At 40.3% G+C, this 18,319-nt stretch overlaps 1 protein-coding gene across 19 annotated transcripts in view; it reads left to right on the top strand.

Moving 5' to 3' along the window:
* Positions 1–18,319, top strand: part of DTNA (dystrobrevin alpha) — a 227,652-nt gene that overhangs the window by 184,853 nt on the left and 24,480 nt on the right. For 11 of the 19 annotated variants that reach the window (XM_066992934.1, XM_066992930.1, XM_066992929.1 and 8 more), the window contains 5 exons: positions 5,381–5,458; positions 6,070–6,162; positions 13,152–13,239; positions 15,757–15,860; positions 17,187–17,300. In XM_066992934.1, coding sequence (XP_066849035.1) covers positions 5,381–5,458; positions 6,070–6,162; positions 13,152–13,239; positions 15,757–15,860; positions 17,187–17,300 — 477 coding nt within the window. The remainder of the gene's footprint in view (positions 1–5,380; positions 5,459–6,069; positions 6,163–13,151; positions 13,240–15,756; positions 15,861–17,186; positions 17,301–18,319) is intronic. The other 8 variants (XM_066992927.1, XM_013184894.3, XM_066992932.1 and 5 more) reach the window with 3 other exon arrangements.

The following is an 18,319-nucleotide window of genomic DNA, read 5'->3' on the forward strand; positions in this document are numbered from 1 at the left end:
CCTCTATGTTTTCATCTTCAGCGCATGGCTTCCCGGTTGCATTCTTGACAGAGGCATGAAAGAGGCTCGCACAAGAGTCTGGAAACGATTCCCAGTCTCACGGCCAGCCTGCCCTCCCTTTTCCACGGCTCTTGATGCTGGTGGTTGCGTCTGCAGTTAGCGTCACTTGCCAATAACCTTCCTGAAATCACTTTGCTTTGCTTCTCAAAATGGCCACAGAAAAGGCAGATCTAAACTCTTCTGTAGCTAACGAAGACCTAGCATTTACTTAGAGAGCTCCAGATGTGACCAGTGCCTCTAGCTGATGCACTCTTCTCCCAGCACTCTCTTTCGTCTTAGTGACCTGCAGGAGGAGACGAATTCGTTCTGCATAAAATATTCACTGCTGGATAAGAGCAGTTCCACTTTTTTTTCTTCCTTTTTTACCATGTAGTGTAATGACCTTTCTTTTTTTCGTCTTTGATTAGTCCATGAGCATTAGCTATAATTCAGTAAGAAAGTACTGAGACCAAGGTACTTTTCTCCTAAATGCCAAGTTCTTCAATCTGTATTAGACTAATAACAATATCTTCATTCATTTTGTAGGTTTTACTATTATTATTGCCCTGAGGAAATCAGGCCTCATTAGTGGAAGCCCATCCTCTCATACATCAGAGAAACACACTTTGACAGCCTTGTTTGCAATTCTGCTGATTTTATATTAAATGCTCGGTGATTCACATTATGCTAAGAATTGTATAAACTCAGGGTAAAATTTCTAGCTGAATGTAATCAAGAGTAAGAGCTCTGCTGGCTGTGTTTTCACTGCAGACAACTTATTAAAGATTACTTTAATGTGTGTTGCAATCTAGTTCATAGGTTTCAGATAGTTTTACAGAAAGTTTTTATGTAATTAGAATGTTTATGCAGAAGAGAATTGGCACAGACTGTCATTTGTAGCATTCCCATGGTACTTATTTAAGATAGTTTTGTTCACATAGGGGCCTTACCATTCACAACCAGTTTCTTCCTGTAGCAGGAAATGCTGAATTCAGCACATCGAGTCATCCTGCTGCTGGAAGTGAACATGGTGTCATATGTACAGCAAAGCACTGTCTTCATTTCTGGATTCATGGGTAAAACAGGGAAATGAACTAGGGAGAGGAAGAATCTTATTAAGAAAAAGATCTTTAATAACTAGTAAATATAATGAGTTGTGGGGAACGGCTGGAAGGAGATTGAACATGATATGTTATTTGCAGTTTAATTGAGTCTGAAGCACCAATTTTGGGTGGATATGCAATTATTACAAAGCTCAAAGGAAGTCAGATTTAGGCTTTCCTCAAAGTGCTTCTTAGTTTCTTCAAGTCACTTCAGAATGACAGTCCCTTTAAAATTAATGCTTACTTAGTTTGAGCCATCATGTCCATAAATGAGCTTTAATGAGAAGTTTGGCATAACAATTACAAATACCTTTCTTTAAAATATATATAGTGTGCAAATTAATATCAACAATATACTGTGCTCAGCTGGCTCTTTTATTCCTCTCTGTACAACGCAAGAACAAATTAAAAGTACTCAGAAAAGAAGAAACAAAAAATCACTGATCTTTTCCCAAATACCAGATCACAGCCATTTGTTGTGATGACAGCTAATATGCAATTAAAACCACAAGTCCTGATTTGTTTTTACTGGAGCTAATATTCAGTTTTTAATCTCACATTTATTTTTCTGTTGTCTGATTACCTAGAGGGCAGCAGAACAAGGGAATGTTGCTGTAGAGTAGGCATTGCCCTTGTAAACCCAATGAACTGGATGTGTTATGCCAAAACAAGTTAATTTAGCATTATAGAAACTTCTGTCTAGTCAAGAAGAATAACTCTGTGCCCAGCTAAATTAACATTTTCTTCCTTATTCAGATTCTTTTGTTCACCAACTACAGTCTATCACTACCACAGTAACGGATACAACCTCTTCCTCTCTCTTAATAACTGTCTCCTTTAAACTACTGAATTACAGGCTTTAAGGTGGGATAAGATGAAACAGAATGGCTTTTCTTGCATTTTTTCAGTGCCCCCTCACAGTTAGTATGTTTAGTTCTTCTAAAGGTGTAATCAACTAGAATAAATGGAGTGACACAGCACATTCTGATGAACCTGAAATGACTCGGTAATTCTGTAGTAGATAGAAAGAATACACTATGTTATCAAATGCCCATAACCAATGAGAAATTGAGTCTTATTTAACGATGAGTCAGAATAAATGGTGCCTTTTTTGAATTCCAAATAAAACCTAAAAAGATTTGGATATTCTGCCTGGGCATACAGCGCTGAGCAATTAGGCTAAATTTCTGGACAGTAACTAACTTTGGAGGAAAACGTACTGGTTGCTGCTGCTGTCCATGTTTCTTTGGCTAAGGAGTATTGTAGACTTGAACTGTGTGTTGCCTTTGCATGTTGTTTTCACAAAAAAATGAGAATCCTCCTTGCATTTTACTGACCAGTATTCTGCCTGCTAAAGGAAGGGTTAATATCTGGTTGTTTCAGTAGTCAGGTAGGCTCTAAAAGACGGCGTATATAACATTTGCAGCAAAATTGTTGGGTCTGCATCATTGTAGACATCTGCTCCGAGCTGGAGGTTTTCTGTCTTAGGCTGGATGGGAAAGCATTCTTCGGCAGCTCACTTTAACAGGAATGTGACTTTAAAAGATATGTTCCAGTCTGTAGGATCCAGAGAAGTTCACTGTGGCCAGAACAATCTCTGTACTATTGGCTGTATTTTGGGGAATTTATGGACAACAAATATGGAGATAACTGTTGGCTCTTCCGAAGGAAGTAACATTGAAGGTGGAAACAGGGACAAAGATTGAAAGGATTATGCAAGTGACAGCTTAAACTTGGTATCCAAAGATACTAAAATTATGAAAGAATTGGTAAGAACCTGGACGTTAATAAACAGATGAGAAATAGCCATCGTGGATTTGTCAAGAAAAATTATGTCAAACCAAACTAATGTACTTCTTTGGTGGATAACTGGTCCAGTGGGTAGAAAAGATGCAGCAGATATACAGCTTGACCTTAAAAAGGCTTTTGACATAGTCCCAGATGACACAGAAGTACCCGAAGGAAATAAGGGCTAGGGAAAATTAGTATAAGGTCAATGCACAAGTGGTTGAAAATCAGTAATTAAATTTTCAAAAGTTTGCTGTCATTCTAGAAGGACATATCAGCTGGGATTCTTGAAGTCTATCCTAAGTCAGACACTAAGCACTATTTCTTGTAATGACCTCGTCGGAGCAGTAGAGTGAGTGTATGCAATTTGTAGATGGCACAAAGGTTGAAACAGTTATGGGAAGGAGTGCTTGGAGAGCAGTTCCTAAATTAAAAAATGAGCTCAATTGCAATGGTAGTAATTGATGTCCAAATGATCTGAAATCAGTTAGAGGAAACACAGTAATTATAAGTGCTATAGCAAGGAAGCAAATAATCAAATAAAAGATGGAGCGTAATTGGATGGACAGAAATATTTTTACAGAGGACCAAGCAGTTGCAGTGAACCACAAACTAATTGGAGTCAGCATTATGACTGTTAGAGTGCGTCTGACTCTGGGACACCATGTGGAAATCCATTAAAACTCATTACCCAGAGGAGAAGGCATCTGCCTGGAGGTTTACACCCAGTGCAGGGCACGATATTGGAACAAATATGTTAGTCAGCTTGGCAGAGTCCAGAGGAGACACTCGAATATCAAAAAAATCTTAGAAAACCTGACTCATAAGAAAAGGTTGAAACATGCTAGTACATTTAATCTACTAAGAAGGAAATGGAGGTGAGAAACAATAGCACTTGTGAAGTTTGCTTGCCGGTCCCTCCACCCTAATTCTGTTGCTTCTGGAGCATAGGAGAGCTTACACCTGGAAGTGGGGACATTACACCGCACTGTTGGAAAGCAAAACATGAAATCTACCACGTGGTCTTCAGTCTCCAATTATGGCAACTAATTTATCTTCATTTAAGAATGGAATGCTGCATTTTTTTTGGCTGGTATGGCACGTCCTGTATCCCTTTAGTGCATTTTCTTTCTGTCACTGGGAAGAAAACACAGTGAGACATATCCTTATAGATGGCTTGGGGCATGCTTATCTGCATGGATGTTGCTTCTGTAGAAGCACGACACATGTAAATAGCATGCTGATGGACAAAGAAATGTGAAGCAAGCTTTTTTTTTCTGTGTTGTATTGCATTTCATTGAGCTATCGTTCAGATTTATTACAAAACAATAGGGCTTGGGATCTTATAACACCTTTTGGTGCCATCCTTTTCAGAACCCTCAGTAAGGTTGATAACCTCAATGAGGTTGATAGCCTCAACCTTTCTGAACCCTCAGTAAGGCTGATAACCTCAACCTTATTGAACCCTCAAACCTTATTGAATCTCCCGAAGTAGGGAGAGAATGGCACACACCCAATCTTAGTGAATTCTTTGTTTGTCTTAATATAAAAGTTTTTGCTCTTCAGTCCATCAGAGCCACATCTGCTCAGATTTATTGCGCATCACATTTATACAGCATCATCTGCCTATACACACACACATCTGGATATACAGGTGCATGCATGCTCACACACAGGTCTTTTGATCAAAGGTATTTACAGTATCAGTAGCCAAACCAAAAAATAAATAATTTTAAAAAGCAAGAAAGTAAAATATATTTCTGTTTTGCTTTGTTGTTTTTTTAACCAGAAATGCTGCACCAAGAAAGAAAAGCTAACCTTTAAATTTCTCTGCTTTTAGCCAGTATTATCTTAAGAAATTATTGACATGGATATTTTTGTATTGGGAAAGATGCAGTTACTGCAATCCACTAAATACTGTAGTTAGGAAAAAAAAGTGGCATTATGCAATTGGACAAGTGGGATTTGATGAACTACAAATTATTTAAATCAACAGAAGAACAGTACTTCGAAAAACAAAATTGGTGTATCCTATCATTGGATGTAAATAAGAAGACTTCCATAAATTTTTGAGATTACTTTATGGCAGATTCAGAGAAAAGCAATTTAGCTGTTATGGGAAAGCTGAAGTCTGCATTTCAGGTGATGTGTACATCAGACTCCTCATGGAAACGGCACAAGCCTTCAGCTCTCCATTTGTGAGAGAAGCACGTTTTATTTGTCTTTTCTGTAGTGAAGGCTTTATAGTTTGCTTTTGGAGAACAGGAGAGAAAACTAATTCTCGATATCACATTTCCGAAGTTTTATAACATTTATTTAAAAGTTCTATTTTTTATTTTTATTTTTATTAAGTCCAGACCTCTTGAATGAGTTTCGCCAAACTCTGTTCTGTACTGAATTTCAGACATCAGTGTTTACCCTCTTCTTAGTTTTCCTGTCTTATTAACTAGCTCTCCTTACAAGAATACTGAAGTAGAGCAGAGCAAACTGCTGGCTAGGGCTGCTCCAGCTTTCTTGAAAGGCAAAGGGTAAGTTAAATAGAGAGTATGTTCATAGCTTGCACTAACACAGCTAAAACAAAACTTTTCCTCTATTCCCTCTGCTTTTAATATATTACATAGATATCTTTCCTCAGATAATTCTAATAACCAATTAACCCTGTGAGCTAAGTAGGGCGTGTTTAAATATATATATGTACACCTGGATGTGAGGTCTTGATCAGACACTTCCAAGCACTTCCAGCTTGTGATTTCACTATGTTAGTTGTGTGTAACATAGATATATTTGATGTATATGCGCTATAAATAGTATACTGAAGCAATTAGAGCTGACCTCACAATCTGCTTTATTTTAAAATAAATGGTACTGTATAGCCCCAGTCCCTAGCCTGATCTGGCATCTCCCTGATTTCCATGGCTGGCTCTGTAACTGAGTTGTATTCAACCATCCTAAGCCATTAAATATTTAATATGTAAATTACAACAATAACAAAATAATTTCTGCACTTTTTTTTTTTCTAAGAGCATTTAATTATTCGTTCCTAAATTCTCATTTCATAATCTTACTTGCTCCTGCTTTCTCTGTTTATTTCCCTCTGTCTGTCCGGACCGCACCCTCTCTCCCCCCGACCCTGTTCCAGGTTACAGTACAGCCTCGATGTTGCAGACAGGCTGGCCGATGAACATGTACTCATTGGGTTGTATGTCAACATGCTGCAGAGCAACCCCGCACGGTTAGTGCAGGTTTGGCACCTTTGGGGAACCCAAGAAAGGGACATTGGTTGGCCACGAGCTCTCCCCGCTTCCTTGTGGCTGCACGTTATGCAGCTCTCTATGAGCACTAACCTAAAGGGAATGCGTATGCGTGTGGGGTATGTCCTCCCAGAGCTGGCAATCGCTGTTATTCCCTCTAATGATGCTAAATAGCAAGGTATTGCAAAGAAGCACTTAGTTAAAGAGTGACTATACAAATCGGTTTGGGATGCCACACACCAGTCAGTGCAGGTCTTGTCGACGGCACAGAGATGTTCACGCAGTGATGACTGACAAGTCTGTATTTTCAAGGAATAATTGCTGAGGTGGTATATAATTTGTAGCTTCATCGTACCTTGAAAGTAAAAAATGATAATAGTATGTAAATAATGATAATAATAGGAATTTGCTTACTAGCCTAGTGAAGGAAGGAGATCATTTACTTATGTCAAGCATTGTTTTTACATCTACCTGACTTCTGCACTGCTTGCATCTTGTATACATATTTGCCCTTATCTTTTATTCAAATTCAGGTATGACAGGTTTTAAAATGGGTGTCTTGAGCATAGTTCATTATTTCTGCTGGAGGGAATATGGAGCTTTGCCTACTAAACCTATGCGCTGTCCTAACACTGGTGGAAGATGGCATCGCAGCAGGCCATCCCGTGGAGGGGTTGTACTGGGTCACCTCTTCAAGTGCAAGAAAACTCTAACCCTGGCAGCCCTGTACCAGAGAGATGGTCAGCAGTGCAGAAAACGTGGCGCTGAACAGAAAAATGCAGGATATTTCTGATGAAACTACGCTCATGCGGGTTTTTTTTACACATAATGTGCCCTTCAGTTTCCCCTACTGCTACTGCAGAGTATTTCCCAGGTCAGAAGAACCTCTACATATACTCTTAGAGAAGGCAACAAGCCAGCTTCTTTAGGGAAGGTGAATGCAGTGGTTCTCTGCAGTCTTACAAAACTCACTTTTGTGTGTAGCTGCAGTTGGAAATGGTGGTAATTTGCCATGTAGCTGTGCGCAGTGGAGAGAAGATTCTGCTTTTATTGTTCTGGATCTGCTTCTCTACTCTGCAGCCCACTGGAATTTGCCAGTGGGGGAAAAAAAGGCAAACTGGTTCTTAAAGAGAAAAATAAAAAACACTTCTTCAAAACAAAAACATTTTGAAGGGGAATTTCATTCTTGGAGCAGTGCTTCCAGAAAGCAGGCTTTAATAATATTTACAGGGTACCTGTGGAAACAAGCTACTGGGAGTGTGTGTTTAGACCAGTCCTTGCCCAGTCATGACTGAAGAGGACAGGAGGACAGTACCATTAGGTCCAGTTTGACAGGAGGAAGAAAATGTGGCCCTGCCAACCGTGAGTGACCTACTCAATATGGGCATTCATGAGGCTAGCATAGACTGGACCTGGTTTACAGTCATTTTTGGTGGTGGGCTACTAATGCTATAGCTGTGACTGATTTAGCCTCAGTGAGGACCACCAGTTAGACCCCTTTGTGAATGCTAAGGCTCATCTTTACCATCTCCATCCTCTAAATTTTATCCAATATAGTACACGTTCCTTCAAGCACTTGGGCCAACCTCACCAAGTCACAGGACATTTGTATTCAAATATGCACATAAAATTTATGCGCCATAACATCCTTCAAATGTCATGTTTTTGAGGGATGAATGAAGAGTGACTGATAATAGCCTTAATTGTTTAAATAACTGATGCAAAGTATGGTACATAACATCTGATTACTGACTTTAAATCACTGTAGCCACAGCTTCCTTAACTAGAAACAATCTCAATCATTTATATGAGATACCAATTAGATTTTGACAGAAGCATAACTGAGAGGGACAGCAGTCTTAGTCACGCATCAAACCATGTTGCACTGTCACTTTCTGCTTAGCTGCAGCAAGACTAGTAAAAGGAATGGTTATGTTTTGGTAAAGACAGGAAGAACAAACAAAATGTTGTCATCCTGAAGCTCCTTTGTGAAGCTGGTTTCCAGGAGGGGTAGGCGAGGTCTCAGCTGCTGCATCTCATCATCTGGGGCAGCATCTGGGGCAGCATCTTCAGGAAAACGTGCATTCCTCCTGCCCATGCCCTGACATGGCTGGATGCAATTTGCTCAAAACCCACACGGCTGTGTTAGGACAGTGCTGAGTTCAAGCTCATTTGCCCTGCAGCTCAATAAGATTTGATCACTAGAGTCAAGCATGTACCTAACCATAACCAGGTAGCTCCTGATTTCAGGGGAGGCAGCAGCTAGCAAGCTCAGCTTTTGTGTCTGTGTCTCCCTGCAAAATACCGTGTATACAAACCCATACGTGCCATGGCATATTTTCAAGTGCTACTAGCATCTGAAGATGAAGGAGGAATGATTGTAGATGGGCCTCCATCTTCAAGAAAAATACAAATATACTTGCTGAGCATAATGAACAGAAGTACCTTGACAGCTATGAAGTAGTATTTCAGAACAAAACAAATTGGTTTTTTAGATACTGAGTCAGGGTAATGGTCAATCCAATATACCCCAGTTAGTATTATTGTTGTGTGGGGTTGTTTTTGATTGGTTGGTTGGTTGGTTTTGGTTTGAGGCTTATCTAGTATTCATATTTGATCTTTTAAATTAATTAATTTTCAGTGCTTATCGTTGTCTTTCATCTGCAGTTACTTGATACTGGAATTAGAAGTACAAGTTTTCTTTTCCATCCTTCACAGGCTAATAAGCTACTTCAGGGTTTTTTAGAATCCAGTACTCCAGGGCAAATTAAGAAACAAGAAAAGGACTAATTTATTATTTATAGTAGCAGTATAGGTAAAAATAGCACCCCTTAAACAGATGTTTTGCTTGCTTTAATCTTAAAGTGTAAAACCAATACTTGATATTTAATTTAGTTCCTTTTTAGGGTCTGATTCTGAAAAAAAAAAAAGCTTTTAACTGCAAATTGTTTTCCTTTTTGTTCACACAAGTAAGAGATTCTACTTTGTCTTGAATATTAATTCCACATATTTCAGTCTTTCTTTTCAGTTGCAGAGAAGGATAAAATATGAGTAGGAGAGTATTTTTGTTTCATAGAAAGTTACTTTCTGATTTTTCATGTTATACTGTGTAGTAGTGTGGTGAGTCATACTTCTGTACTATAAAAGCACCGTGGTATTCCATGTTATATTCGAAGATGTTTATTACGGGAGTGTGCAAAATAGCTAACTGGCTAGGAAGGCAGGTCTCTCTCTTTGAGACAGCAGTGGAGAAAGTAAAGCAAATCTACGGGGCAGCTCAGAGCTTCGTGTGCTTCAAAATACTTGAGCTGGGTTTCTACTGAGTCTTCCTTTGAAAGAGGAAAAAAAAACCAGCAGAGACACACTGATTACAGTGGAAATGTGTAGACAGTGGGCCCTCTTGAGTGGAATTAATTTCTCTGATTATATCTGCATACCTGAGTGATACCAACATTTCAGTGGTAAAATCTAGGTGATTCTAAAGTAAATTGCAATTTAACAATAGTAGAGAGCTCAGATGACATGTCACAGCTTAAAATGCCTTAAAAACAGAACAATTTTGAATATGTCACACGTAAAAATATTTGCTGGGTTGTTATTAGGACATCGTTCTTGTAGCCCGAATGTTCAGAAACCTACCCTTTATTTTGGCAGTAGTTTTCATAGTAAATTATTCATTTATTTATTTACTGAGTGAAAGTTTAAATTCTGTAGAATAAGAGCACGCCATGCTGCCCATGATGATTCCCCTATTGCAAAACTTTAATGAGAGAGTGGCATTTCTGAGACTTTCCAAATTGGCGATGACATAATTTTGTCAGAGACCATCCATATCACCTAGTGCAGGGCTTGTACTGCAGAACCAGCTAATATGACACATGTAAAGCATGAGAAATAGCTAAGGTCCTTGGGTGTCACTCCTCTTTTCACAAACTATCATTTTCTTGATTCTTTGCTTGGAGTTTTGAGATCCTTTTTCATGGACCTCCTTTAGGCTGTAAAATATTATACAGATCAGCAAAAGCTTAAAAAAGAACTCCCATTGTAAAGGAAATATTGGATATCCACTGTACATTTGAATGTTAATAATTCCACCAGACCAATATTGCTAATAAAGTCTTTAAAGAAATGGTAACTAATGGAGAAGCAGTGTTAAAACAGTTGTTTAACTTTTTTAGAAAAGAAGGATCATTAGCAGATTATTTTCATGTAAAAAGATGAATTTCTTTCAAAAGGATGCCTGAAAGATTCTCTGTAGGATCCTAAATTCTACACACGTATTCATAATATTTTAAAGCTTGTGTGTATTTCACTGTATCATTGTCCATGAAGTTGCTGAAGTAAAACAGAAGTGAATTATGACAAACCAGAAATCGGAGACATAAAAGGCTTGGCATCTGAGGCTAATGCTGCTGTACATACCTCTGTGCTTAATGATCACACAGAATAGGAATATTTCAGAATTAAATTTATCTCAGACATTGAAATTTAATTTACAAAGCTTTGGGGCCAGTGATTTCTGGCATTCATAAACCAAATTTTATGCACTGCTACATCTATTTTATGACATCCACCTACACATAAGTGTATATCAAAGACATAATAGCAAGTAAAAATAAAAAAGCTGCAGAGGCTTGATTCTTTCAGTAAAGTCATTGTTTCAGGGGTTAGCTCACATCCCAGAACTATGTCGTAGATTGTGTTACGCCAGCAAGTGGAACCATAATCCATTATTTTTCCAGGGTGGGTAATAATATAGTTGCACATTGCTGTAAAAAGGAGAATTGATGCTCAATGCTTTCTGTTTTCACAGCCATCTGCTAGGACAGCTTTCGTCATTATGGAAAAATTAAAAATGAATTGTACTGTGATGAAATTAATCCTTATTACCTGGTTTGCATGATTTTGTGTGACTGTAAGAGCTGCTTTCCCCTTTCTTTCTCTGGATGACAGATCAGTACAGTAGGCATGAGTATGTAAGAAGCCTGGCTGTTCATAGATTTAGAAAGTTTAGAAAAACACCTTTAGCTTGGGTCTTTTCAGAAAGTAGATCAGTAGTACGTTGTCATCCTACAAGACTCTAAGAATAGAATTAAGCTATTTATATAATAAAATAAGTTAAACAGCCAAAAAAAGCTGTGTTTGTCTACCACCAGAAGTCTTCTGTGCAGTCTGTTGCACAAGCTTTGGTTACACAGAACATCTCTGTGTCTGACTTTTCATAGCTTTACTGTTTTTTGAAACTTCATGTTTGTAGTCTCACAGGTTATTGTCAGAAAGAGAGAAGAATGATGTTTGTCTCTTTTCTCTTACCTCAGCAAGTCATAACAAATCCACACAACTCCCAGCTTTAGTTTAATGATCAGTGAATATCAACCACTACTCATCTTTCAAACATAACTTCTAAATCCCAGTGGACTTAATCAAGCCAACCCAAAGATGCACACTGTATTTCTTTGAGGTAGCTGGGGATGTGAACTCACTGAGAATTTTTGGAGAAATATTTCCTTTTTCTTTTATAGATGCTGATTCTTCAGAAGCAGAACTTTTTGCTCAAAAATATCTCTCAATGCTATTTTCATCTGGCAGGCTTTTCAGGTTCAAAGTATAATTTCTAGAAAAAAAGAAGAAAAAAAAAAAAAGAAGAGGCACATGCCCAAACTACCCCTTGTTTTGTGCACTCCTTTGAGGTGTGAAGCTTGTTCTCAAGCAACAAGCTGTGTGCCCTAACTGGCACATGGGTGGGGAGGCATGTGCCTGTCTCCCTTCAACCAAAACATCACACAATTTCCAAAGCATAAGAAGGGAGGGCAGGCTTGCCTCTGTCTGGGATCATGTGCTGGACTGTCATATATTCCACACAGCAAAAACATTCTTCTCCCCTTCTCTTGTGGGCTTCATTTTTTCTCTTGTATATACTAGGCATAATGCAATGCAGGATTCTAAATCCCAGGATTGTCTGGGAACAGCTAAGCCCTCCTCATGCTTTTGGTTTTGTCCTTTTTATTTGTTTTGGTGCTTCTCTGCAATCTTCTGAATATTTAGAAATAGTAAAAGTTCTCACTGTATTACCTTTTTCCTGCTCATCTGACTTAATAATAAACTCCATTTAAAATAAGGACAGCTGGCAAGGGATTAACCTGTGAGGAGTATTTGCCTTTGATATTGTTAGAAAACAAATTGTAGTAAGTTGCAATATTTTAAAGGAATTCAGCATACTTGCTGTAAGTTCCTACACTTTCTTAGCAATTTTTATGGCAATTCTGCAAGTGACCAAAGCAGCGTCTTTGCAGTGGGTGCTTGTAAACTCTTGCATCCTGGCAGCATGAGTAGGCTCCGTGTTAAAGTCAGTCCAAATCTGGCATCTGTGGTGCACCATTATGTGATTCTCTGAGGTCTTACTCCTTAATATCAAGAATCTGAGAATAAAAGAGAAAGTCTGATAATAAGTTCCTAGATCAGTGGTTCTAAAGCTGCGGTCTGTGAGACCTTGGTAAGTGCCATGCAGAATTATCTTAGAGAGTGTTTTCTGTTGTCAACTTGGCAAAGCTTCTGAAGTTGCCCACAGGAAACACAGAGGTTCCCACTAATCCATTGTCCAAAAAGGAATCCCTCTTCTAGGTGATAAAAAGCTGAGAAGTAAAACCAGACGCTGGCTGTTGTTCTGGACCACCTCCCACCCCTCTGTGGACAGCGTAGTCTGGGAGATGCACCTTGCATGGCCATGCGGACCATGCCGTTTCTCCCAAAGGGAAGGTGCTGCCTGGCCCCTAGAGCTGACCCCACCAGGGAATTCACCCTCCCATTTCTCCCCTTGGCTCAATTAACACCTGCTGTTTTAAACATGCTGGTGACGTTTTGCTTCTAAATTCTGTAATGAGGGTGTGTGAGTGGACAGAGTGACAGAGCGATTGCCACGCGTCGTGTGCATTAACGTGTCTTCCCTCCCTCCCCTCCAAACCCCGAGCAGCGTGCTCGACAGCGCAAGTCGCCTGGATGAAGAGCACAAGCTGATCGCCAGGTATGCAGCAAGGCTGGCAGCAGAAACTTCTTCATCAGTAAGTGTTTTAATTAAAGGAAGGTGCTTTCCTTTTGTCATGTTCCAGGGGCTTGGCAAGATCAGGGAAATTACATCTGACAATCTCAGTGATTAATGGATTATTTTTCCCTATCCTTTTCATCGCATGTTGTTACACTTCTGGAATAACACTTTTATGCGGGCCATTTAAACCAAAGAATCCACGTACTAATGTGTATAATCTATATACTAATGTACTGGTATTTAAACAATTACGGCAAAGAGAATCTGACATCTTGAACTCAAGCAAGACTGGAAAATACTGTCTGGACAAGCTTTGGCTAAAGGTTAATGATTTACTGCAGTGGAAAAACAGGGTGATGAATCCATTTTACTCTTTAGTTCAAATATCACAGCCACTGGGGCCCTAAGAGCTGAGGATTTTAAAGAGTGATCTTCAGCAGGATGACTCTAATGACCCACTGCATTAGCCCCAGCTCCCATTTTCATTTCGGAGCAATGATTATTCTGCTCTATGTATCTCAAGACAGAAGGTGATGACAGGCTAAAACCTCGCTAACTGTGTTCAGGAATAAGAGAGAGGAAAGCAGGAACCCAATAGAAGTATATAAAATCTTAAATGGTATAAATAAGGTCAGCCTTAGTTACTTTTTCCCATCTCAGCACATTTGATAGAACAAGGAACCATAAATGATAGTTAAGTGAAAAGCAGCCAGTCCAAGATGTCAGGAAGCATACTTTCACACCGAGATTTACACTGCAGGGTCAATTGAAAGGGTGAAATCAGGCAGCACTTGTCACGTGAAAGCGCTGAGTCCCAGCCATCCCAAGTGAAGGCAGTGAAGCTGAACCCATGGCCCCATGCAGCCGTCTGTCAAGCACAATTTCTCACTGCCTGCGGCTGCAGGGGAAGAGGAGTGCATGCACGGGCTCTCCTGGGCTGCCAGCCCATCCCAAAACAGTCCCTTCCAGAGGTGTGACACGCAGTGCTTCAGCTTGCGGGTAGCCTGCAGGTGATTGTCCTGTTACTGAAGGACGGTCAGTCATTCTTTACGGGAACAAAATTCCCCATCGCTAATGTCCCTGGGTAGAAACTGGTAGAAATCAGGTGTGTAGAACGTGTCCCATGGTAGGTGGGAAAACTTAGGAATCGACACTTAAGTAGCTTTTAAATAGGGATGCTTTAAAGAAAAATAATGAATTTCTTTTTACGAGCCAGATGCCCATTTCTATGTGTTCTTTGAAGAGAAGAGACAAAAGAAAAAAATGAAGGTTTCTGTATACAGAAATCTTTCAGAGCACAAGAGTAGCACCACATTAGGGGCAGAGTGGAAGTGTTTAAAGCTTTACTGATGGCCTTTCTGTTTTTTAGGGAACCAAATGTATTAGTGTTCATTCAGACAAAGACTCTGGTTCCCTCAGTATCAGATGTCCATCAGCACATATCAGTTCTTTATGCACTGCCCTCCTTGGTGGTCGGAGTGTTAATGGGAAAATGTATGCACAGCAGAAAAAATAGTATAAGCAGTTACAGCCACACGTCATTTCCCCACAGACTGTGCTAACAAAGGTTAGCACTGAGGTGTATCTTCATCCTTTTTGAGGGGCCATTCCTGCAGGAGGAGGTGCCTGGCATCACATCAAGTTGGGCTCTGGACTTCCACTGCACAGGGCTCTTACAGCAAGAAACATTCAGATGGCAGCAGTAGCTCAGCAGGGTAATCGTCGGTGACTGATTCTTTCACATCAGAGTCAGAAATAAATGGATATCTTTGAAAGTTACAAAACTTTAGCTGTCTTTGTGAATTCTTTCTCTGCACTGTCATTGATCCAATGCTGAAATACTGGAGTGTGAGCAAAGAAACCAGTATTTGGCTATTGCTGAAAATATTGAAAAAAGAGCATAGTCCAGTAAAGCTGAAGTGAGCACTGCCTAGTTTGGCAAGAAATAGTTTGATTCCCACTTTATTTTGTTAGGAAAAAAAATAAATCTTGTATTTGCAGGACTAGAGGATGAGCCTTTTGGAAGTATCACCAGAACATATGGGAAGACTCGGTCAAATGGGCCAAATAGCCAGGCTGAAACCAGGGTACAAATCGTTCAAACTGAAAGAAAAACTGCTTTCGAGGGAAGGAAGCATCACTGAAATGGAAAACATATCCTCTTTTATTTGGAGAGGGAAGCTGATTTTTCCTTCAGTGCCTTCCTCTAGTCTGTAGTATTGAAGTGAAGCAGTGCCGTTCCCTCGGTTTTCAGACGGGTGGGGTTAAGCACTTTTACAACTGGTTCAAAGAAGGCTTGAAGAAGCAATGAACGACAGGATGGTAAGCGCTGAGTCTTATTTTTGGTAGCGCTTACGCTGCTTTTACTAGGATTAGAGCCGTACTGGTGTGAGGCAGAACGTGGATGCTCTCTTTGCGGCGCAGGCAAGGCTGGTGCTGCATGTCCTGCGAGCAGGTCTCCCAGCCCGGCCCTGCACTGGGCTGGTGGGTGCATGCTGGCCATTCCCTCCTCAGCACAGCCTCTCTTTTACAGCAGCAGCAGCAGGGGCAGCAGAGAGGGGCAGCAGACATCTCCTTCACCATCGATGCAAACAAGCAGCAGAGGCAGCTGATTGCCGAGCTGGAAAATAAAAACCGGTAAGCATTCACAAAGTACCTGGTTTTGTTCAGTCCCGTATATCGTGTATGTTTGTTTGCTCCCTGCCGTTTTTTACCACCTACCTCCATGCAATGTACTTACACACACATACCCATCCCCCCCAAAAAAGCTCCGGGCACAAAAAGGTCCGCAGAACATGACAAAGGCTTTGAGATCTCCAGCCACCCTGAGTTTTAATGAATGTAGTGTTAAATGACGTGATGTAACCATTGATACTTTATTGTTTGCAGCTGTTGTTTGTAAGAGTTTAAAAAAAAAAAAAGCCTGTCCTGTTTCTAAACCAGACTAATTTTGAGTTGGATCCTCTGTAGAACTATAACATGAAATGATAAAAGGATCAGTCACCCTGGTAATGATATGCTCCCCTGCTTTTATTTGTGAAGATGATTAAAGCCCCCCAGAACACAGACTGCCTGAGAAAGGTCTGCAGAAAGGTTAGCAGCACGTGAGGGTGCTGATGAAATGAGTCGCTCGGTACAGATGTAACTGAGACTGAGGGAGAGTGCGCAGGAGAAATGGTCTAGCAGCCCCAAAGAAAGGAGTGACACCCCTGTGTTATCAGCAGAGGATCTGGCCGGAGGTATCAGGCTGCCTGATGTCGTGAAATGTATGACAGAACAGCTCTGCTTTTACTGCTGGACTGTAAAAGAGAGGACAGCCCAAACCAGATGGTTTCCTATTGCAAACCCTGCACTGCCTTCTGTCACAGCGTAATGAGCCACCAGCTCCAGTCTTGATTTGTCTTTCATAGTTTTGAGTCCGCCTTCTGACCGTCTGGTACCCAGCACGCCGCGAAGGAGAGAAGAAAATCACAAAGGTTTCAACCTTCTGCTGTGAAGCTTTGTGTTATCATTTTGACAGTCTTCCAGGGCTGGCGTGCCAGTCGTAACAAGTCCTATTAAAGTGCTTCTCCGTGCACTGATGACCACTCTCAGATCTGTACTTACTCTACAACTATTTTTTAACTGTGAAATATTTTGACGGATATTACTTCAGTTTTTGCTAAGTTCATGGGGTGCTTGAAATGTTCCTGGGGAGACAATTTAATTAAGCATATAGCTATTTCATATCTACCTCTGGGTTTGGGGGTCTGGAAGAAATGTTTCACTTTTGTGGTGAAGCCCTAAAAGTTAGTTTAAAAAATATCCCAGTGCTGAGGGCTTCTGCTGTTGGTTAGAGCTCAGTCACTAAATCCATGTTGGTAGCTGCATACAGTCACACTTTTTCTCCTCTAGCGATGTGTAGTGAGTAGGTTTTGTGGTCAGTGACTGACTTGCAGTATTCTCCTTGTTCCCATCCCCAAGAGAAATCCTGCAGGAGATCCAGAGGCTGCGACTTGAGCACGAACAAGCATCTCAGCCCACACCGGAGAAGGCACAACAAAATCCTACTCTCCTGGCAGAGCTCCGGCTCCTGAGGTAAGTGCACAGCAGTTCCTGAGGCCGTTCCTGAGGCCAGGCTTATAACAATAAGGGAAGAAATAAGAGAGAAACCTTGCTTACGCTTCTGGGGGCTTTTTAAAGTAAGTAGCACACTGTGTTTTTTCTCCCATTTCAGTGCAGGCTGTAGTCCTAAAAGTAATTAAGCTTATGCTTTAAGCAGCATGCATGAGGAATCTCACATATTACTCATCTACATTAAATTAAGCCTGTGCATTAGTGTTTGCCGAGTTAGGCCCTTAGGTCATTTGGAATAGGTCCCCACAGCCTTGTCCAAATGTCATTAATCATATGGGGAAAAATGTTCTTCTGTCAGAACAAATGCTTCTACAAAGACTTCTCATTTATGCTGAAGTAAATACAGAGTTACATGAGAATACAGCCAGAATTAGACGTTAATTTTTGGAAAATTCCCCCATGCATTGAACTCAAAGGAGAGGTCAGTTCTCTTCACTGTGCACAACCAGGCTGCAGCATTATGGTCTGTGCCATGTGAGGAGGGAGGAATAACATCATCTGCAGCAGCTGAAGATTTAGAGAATCGTTCCTCCCATTATCCCACCAAGCTAAAAACATTGATAGAGATGTATCTGCATGTTAATTAGGATTCTCTACATGGGTATACTAATTGCCATATATATCACATTGAAGAAAAGTTGTCATTGGCACAGATCTGTAGGCTCCCTCTAAGTCCTGATTCATGTTGTGAGAGCCAGGCTGAGAGTCAAGTAAGAACTATTCAGAGCACTTCGTGTATATAGAGAACAGAGTGTAAATAATTTATTTCCAGTGACACAATACTAGATAAACTTTATCCCCTGACTCCCAAACAGCAGTTCTCTTATGAGAAGACCAGAGAAAATTTCTGGCCACTTAGTTTCTTCCTCGTCATGCTAGTAATATTTTTGTGGCCTAATTCATAACTGAAGAAAGTGACTGTAAGAAATCGTGCTAAATTCTTTCTTTAGCAATACTGTATAGTTTTATTACTGTTTTCC

The sequence above is a fragment of the Anser cygnoides genome, chromosome 2, assembly GCF_040182565.1.
Source record: "Anser cygnoides isolate HZ-2024a breed goose chromosome 2, Taihu_goose_T2T_genome, whole genome shotgun sequence".
In the NCBI taxonomy this organism is placed as follows: Eukaryota; Metazoa; Chordata; class Aves; order Anseriformes; family Anatidae; genus Anser; species Anser cygnoides.